The sequence below is a fragment of the Aspergillus oryzae genome, chromosome 3, assembly GCF_000184455.2.
Source record: "Aspergillus oryzae RIB40 DNA, chromosome 3".
NCBI classification, from domain to species: Eukaryota; Fungi; Ascomycota; class Eurotiomycetes; order Eurotiales; family Aspergillaceae; genus Aspergillus; species Aspergillus oryzae.
Genome location: NC_036437.1, coordinates 1,610,777 through 1,616,776, shown reverse-complemented (window position 1 = coordinate 1,616,776; position 6,000 = coordinate 1,610,777). Strand labels below are relative to the sequence as shown.

The window sequence follows — 6,000 nt, the reverse complement described above, 5'->3', positions numbered from 1 at the left end:
CTAATGACCTTCTTCACACCGATAACTCGCTGCATCCTTAACATCGCCACCCTTATACACCGAAACGAGCGGATATTGACACAAGTTTCTTCTCCGTCCATCAGCAGCCAGAGCATCAACAGTCTCAGGCACGACGCCATTTTCCACCCAATCTACCACCTGGCTCAACGGATCAACGGGGACAGGCCCCACACCACCAGAACAATGATGTACCCCTGGGGCTTTGAAAAAGCGGTAAAAGTCTCGCACGGATGGGTCCTTCTCTTCCACCCTTTTGTAGTATTGTTCTGTGCCCTTGGGGAAGATCAATGTGTCAGAGAGCCCATGCCAGGTTATCATCTTTCCACCTGCCTGTTTGAAGGCGGAGAGGTCTGGATTATCGGTGCTGATTATGTCGTTGTATCTTTCCTTAGAAAGAGAGAATACCCTATCGAGAGCTTTGTGATCCAGCGTGGTGAGGTCGAAGGATGGATCTTGCAGGACAAACCGGCGGATCCAGTCTGAAGAGATTGCAAACGGAGAGCCGGTGCAGTTGAACGGTGTCGAGCATACGGTGCTCGCGAGACTCGATGCGCCCATCGACAGGGGCGTGCCCTTATCAAGTCCGTACCATAGAAACGAGCCCTCAGAAGACCTGAATCCTTCCCATGCACTGTTGGCCACCTCAGCATCCTTCTTGGAGATTCTCACACTGACTCCACTACAATTTACCCTCGTGTCAACCGTAGTAAATGGATCGAAATCACACAAGTCGGGCGCAGAAATCACCCCGTCCAGAACTCCGTCGATATCATCGCACGCCTTAATCGCCGCAGCAGTAATAGCATCCGAGACACAAGTTGGAGGAAAAGCGTTAAGCTGATTCATGACAAACTGGGGCCAGAACTCTGCGACCAGAAAACTGGCCCAATTAATTGCTGGAGCAGCAGCCATGATACCGTCGTACGCGGTTGGATATCGCTGTGCGAGCATCAGACCCTGTCTACCGCCTGTCGAGCACCCATTCCAGTATGAGTATCGCGGAGCAAGACCATAGAAACTGGTGGCGATCTGTTTGCCGATAGTCGCGGCGTCGCCGAGAGCGACGTAGGCGAAGTCCTCTAGTAACGCCATGTTCACATTTCCTGAAGCGTCCAGGGACCATGATGCTGAACTCTGCGAGTTCAAGTCGTGGCCTCCGTCCGTGGCTAGGACCGTATAGTTCTGGGCCACAGCTGCCGCAAGGACGGCATCTTCAGATCTCATGGCGAATCCGCCTCCGCCGGAGCCCTGGAGTCGGTGGTTCCAGTTGGTGAAGGGGAGCCAGACTGTGGCATGGATGGTATCATTCTTCCCTGGGTGGGTATATGTGACCGTCACATTGCAGAAGTCTAGTGTAGATTCATCGTATGCATAATTCGATACCGGAACGGCAGAGAGATCCAGTACCTGTCCTCCAGGTATGGATGGATGGGGAATCACAGATGATGAGCAATTCCCAGCCTGAGCGACAGTCGCTGTGAAAAGGCTCGTCACGGCGGCCGTTGAGGCCACAGACCGTATTCTACTGTAAAACATTGCAAGAGCTGACCAAAAAAAACCGGATAACATTTTTTTCTCATACCCCTCTCGATGGTATTTATAGCCGGTAAAATATTACGGAACAATAGCCCAAGATCTTAGCACAATCGTCTATAGCCAACTCACCTTCGACTCGTCAGACCCTCTGGAGGCTTGGTATCATCAGAACAACGAATAACAATGGGTAAACAGCCTCAGGATGCAGTATAGCGTGGAATATGGATTCCACCAGAGAGACGATTCACCATACGTAGACCACGCTGCGAATGATCGTCGTCTCGTCGAGGAGCCGGAGAATCCTCGGACTTAACTAATTTGACTAGTTCTAATCCCTCGAGTGGGTTTTAGCTCATACTCCGTATACCCCACTTCCTGCGTAGAGGATATCCAATATCGAGGACTGATATGAGAGAATTGCGGTATGATGTTTGATACTAGTCTTGGTTTTAAGGTTTCGGGTATGGGGTTCGGTAGTGAGCTCCCCTGGAATGCGGAGGAGACTGGGGCAGATTGCGGGGTGCTTAGGATAATTATCCGTTTTGTGTATACTAGTAAGGAGATGAGATATGCGATTCGATACAAGTGAGTGGAACTTTCCTTGAACGATCCCGGTTGAGTTGCCGAAGCGGAGGCCGAGTGAGCCTTTCATAACTTTATAAATCCTTATGCAGAAACCTAAAAGCTAGTCAGTTATAAATGCCGCAGACATACCGAGAACCCTCGGGTATGACAATCGGTATAACCATTCGGTAAATCACTGAATGAATGTGGAAGATGCTTAAGGATGTTCTCCGTCCGACACAGATCCATCGAAGCCCGACGTTTACTCATTCAAGCTTACTTGGTCAAAATTTTATATTGCAATAAACTGCGAAGCAGCACATCCAATCAGCTTCTATGGCTCAGTTGGTAGAGCGCATGACTAGTAATCATGAGGTCCGCGGTTCGAATCCGCGTGGAAGCAGATCTCATCCGAAGCTCCTATGGCTCAGTTGGTAGAGCGCATGACTAGTAATCATGAGGTCCGCGGTTCAAATCCGCGTGGGAGCATCTCATGAGTATCTTTTTGTTCTTTTTGCTGCTGCTGTTGTTGTTTGTTGTTGCTGTTGTGAACAACAAGCATCTTGGATGTTGTGGGCATTGCACAGGATATCGGGATATCACCAGCATCACGGACTTGGCCCGATCCCGGTTTCCTTCCGATCCATTCATGCAGCCGGTCACATGGGCAACACTATGTGCCAGTAGGAACCATTCTCCCATGTCCTGCACGCATTTTCTGCACGAAATCCCTGCAATGTGCCCCATAATGGTGAGTCGGAGCCTATCCATACCTCTTATAGTAACCAGGATCAGCACTAGTGGGTCGACAACTCGGTGGTGCAGATGCCACTGAGGGGTAAGTGGGTAGCTGTTGGGATCTAGCCCGAGGGAGTCTACCTAATTTCTGTTAGCAGAAGAAAGAATAGCCGGTGTTTGAGCAAGATTGAGGTTGGGGGGAAGTCCCTCGCAATGGAAGTGAGACAATGTGGCTTGACTGCTTCTCGGAAAGAACGAATGACTGAGGGGAGCCCACCGCACTTATAAGTACTCACCGTTACTAAAGTGCGGCTGAAGCTCCACGGACAGTTGTACGCAAAGTGGGGTGTGGGAGTATAAATAACAAAGCAGGGAAGAGCGACCAGAGTGACCCCGTGCTGTCTTGTTTTACCCCGCCCTCACATTCCTATTATTCCCCGCACCTATCTCCCCCCTTATCCTGTTCTTCTTCTTCTTCATACCAGAGAACTACGTGATGGCCCTCGCTTCAAAAGACAGAATCGAGCCCGGCTCCTTCAACGTCCCCGTGGGAGCGTTTCCCGCAACATGCTCGTCAACTGGCATTGACGCTGACAAGATCGCGTCGGAGGTGATACGACTGCTGAACACGGCGTTGGGACTGAAGCAACCCCAGCAGATCTCGAAACTATTCCTTGAAGATGGTTACTGGCGAGACCATCTCGTTCTGACATGGGACTTCCGCACCATCAAGGGCCAAGAGAACATCACCAGGTTCCTCCAGGAAAATCCCCGTTTGCTACAAGTAGAAATTGACCGGTCGTCCGCCTTCAAGGCACCTGCTATTTTCCCTATCGATGCCTTTGGCGACGTCACCGGAGTTCAGTTTTTCATTAAGGTCACTACCGACGCGGGAAGTGGAAAGGGTGTTGTCCGACTGGCCGAGAAGGACGGCGAGTGGAAGATTTTCACCTTCTTCACGTCACTGTTGGAGATCAAGGGAAGTGAGGAAAAGATTAACCATCACCGGCCCGTGGGCGTATCGCATGGGGAGCATCATGATAGGCGGAATTGGCAGGATAGACGGACCGCCGATTTCAACTATGAAGGGAAGAGCCCGACGGTATTGATCGTTGGTATGTACATTGGTCCCACCCCCTCCTTTCACCAGATAAGCTAACTTCACCAGGTGCTGGCCAAGCTGGACTGACAATCGCCGCCCGTCTGAAAATGCTCGACATCGATGCTCTGATTATTGACGAAGAAGATCGCATCGGAGATAACTGGCGTAGGCGGTATCACCAGCTGGTTCTGCATGACCCTGTATGGTTCGACCATATGCCCTACCTTCAGTTCCCGGCAAACTGGCCCATCTTCACGCCTAAGGACAAACTCGCGGAGTTCTTTGAATGCTATGCCAAGCTTCTTGAACTGAATGTGTGGACTAAAACCAAGCTTCAGTCTACCTCCTGGAGCGACGCAAACAACGTATGGACCATCGAGCTCCAACGACAGAAGGAAGACGGCACAGTCGAGACTCGTACCTTCAATCCACGTCATGTTATCCAGGCGACTGGTCACTCGGGTAAGAAAAACCTGCCTGAATTCAAGGGCGTTGAGACTTTCCAGGGGAAGCGCATCTGCCACAGTTCTGAGTTCCCCGGTGCGGACCCCAACAGCAAAGGCAAGAAGGCAGTTGTGGTCGGATCCTGCAACTCGGGTCATGACATTGCACATGACTATTTCGAGAAGGGATACGACGTAACTATGGTCCAGCGTAGTTCAACATGTGTCATCTCTTCCAAATCCATCACCGATATAGGGCTCAAGGGCCTGTACGAGGAGAGTGCCCCACCGGTTGAAGATGCCGACTTGTTCCTGTGGAGCATTCCGTCGGACCTGTTCAAGGCGCAGCAGAAGAAGGTCACCGCGGTCCAAAACCAGAACGACAAGGCGACTCTGGACGGATTGGAGAAGGCGGGCTTCAAAGTGGACCGTGGACCGGATGATGCGGGTCTACTGATCAAGTACCTCCAGCGCGGTGGCGGTTACTACATCGACGTGGGGGCCAGTCAGCTCATCGTCGACGGTAAGGTCAAGGTTAAACAGGGACAGGAGATTGCCGAAGTTATTCCACAGGGATTGCGCTTCGCCGACGGCTCCGAGCTGGAGGCCGATGAGATCATTTTCGCGACGGGCTACCAGAACATGAGAACGCAGGCGCGCATCATCTTCGGCGACGAGGTGGCGGATCGCATCCAGAGTGTTTGGGGATATAATGAAGAAGGCGAGATGCGTACGATCTGGCAGCGCAGCGGACACCCCGGCTTCTGGTTCATGGGCGGCAATTTGGCGTTGTGTCGCTACTACTCGCGACTATTGGCATTGCAGATCAAGGGTGTGGAACTGGGTCTCAATCACTAATTGTAAACTGGGGGGTATCAAGCTTGCTATACATTTTTAAGCCGGTCGAAACGAAACAGAATGAGACAATGAAACAATGACCATACAACCTCCTTAAAGATATTGATTCAACCAACCCTCTTGCGCTGCCACATAGACCCCCATCGTCAAGACAGACGTATACAGCGCTGCATCTTCCTCCACCTCATTCCCACTTCGTAATGACGACGCCAGATACTCCCTCTGTGCGCGATCCCACCCCCCAACCTTCAGACCCTGCTTCGTCAACGTCGCCAAGCACGGCCTCCTCAGCCCCAGCTCAGCAATATTCAACGTAAACCTCCAATCCGCATTCGTCTCACTCCCCTCCGACGCCGACGACGACCTCCCCTTAGCCACCCTCTTCTCCCATTCCACAACGCGACTCACTCCATCCGCCCTCCCCTTAAACATAAACCGATACCCTCCCCTCACAGTAACACTAACCTCCCACCCCTCCCCAACCGGAAACCACACCCCACCCCCGGGAAACGCCATCTTCCTATTCTCCTCCTTGGCCGGCATATAAATCACCCCGACAACACCACCCTGATTCTGTTGTTCCTCAGGTAAATGCGCATACCCATCGCTCTGGACAATGTACATGTCCCTGGCCGTCAACTTGCGCGGCGCATCGCCCAGTGTTTTGCCGAAGCGGGTAGGTTGGTAGACTTCGAGGATGGGGATCGGGCGGCGGGAGGTGGGCGTTAGTTGTTGGAT

The 6,000-nt window shown here is 52.0% G+C and overlaps 3 protein-coding genes and 2 non-coding genes across 5 annotated transcripts; 3 read left to right on the top strand and 2 right to left on the bottom strand.

Annotated features, from left to right (window-relative positions):
- Positions 1 to 1,590, bottom strand: AO090023000615 (uncharacterized protein; the record flags this gene model as incomplete). Its single annotated transcript, XM_001821091.3, has 1 exon — positions 1 to 1,590. One exon carries the CDS (start codon positions 1,588 to 1,590, stop codon positions 1 to 3), a length of 1,590 nt encoding a protein of 529 aa, XP_001821143.3.
- An 861-nt stretch (positions 1,591 to 2,451) lies between these two features.
- AO090023t00018 lies at positions 2,452 to 2,524 on the top strand. The gene has a single exon. It is a non-coding gene; the product is annotated as a tRNA-Thr (tRNA).
- Positions 2,525 to 2,537: 13 nt separating this feature from the next.
- Positions 2,538 to 2,610, top strand: AO090023t00017. The gene has a single exon. It is a non-coding gene; the product is annotated as a tRNA-Thr (tRNA).
- A 745-nt stretch (positions 2,611 to 3,355) lies between these two features.
- On the top strand, positions 3,356 to 5,262 carry AO090023000614 (flavin-containing monooxygenase; the record flags this gene model as incomplete). Its single annotated transcript, XM_001821090.3, has 2 exons — positions 3,356 to 3,974; positions 4,028 to 5,262. The coding sequence occupies 2 exons, from the start codon at positions 3,356 to 3,358 to the stop codon at positions 5,260 to 5,262; spliced, it is 1,854 nt and encodes a 617-aa protein (XP_001821142.1).
- A 93-nt stretch (positions 5,263 to 5,355) lies between these two features.
- Positions 5,356 to 5,886, bottom strand: AO090023000613 (uncharacterized protein; the record flags this gene model as incomplete). Its single annotated transcript, XM_001821089.3, has 1 exon — positions 5,356 to 5,886. One exon carries the CDS (start codon positions 5,884 to 5,886, stop codon positions 5,356 to 5,358), a length of 531 nt encoding a protein of 176 aa, XP_001821141.3.
- Positions 5,887 to 6,000: the final 114 nt, after the last annotated feature.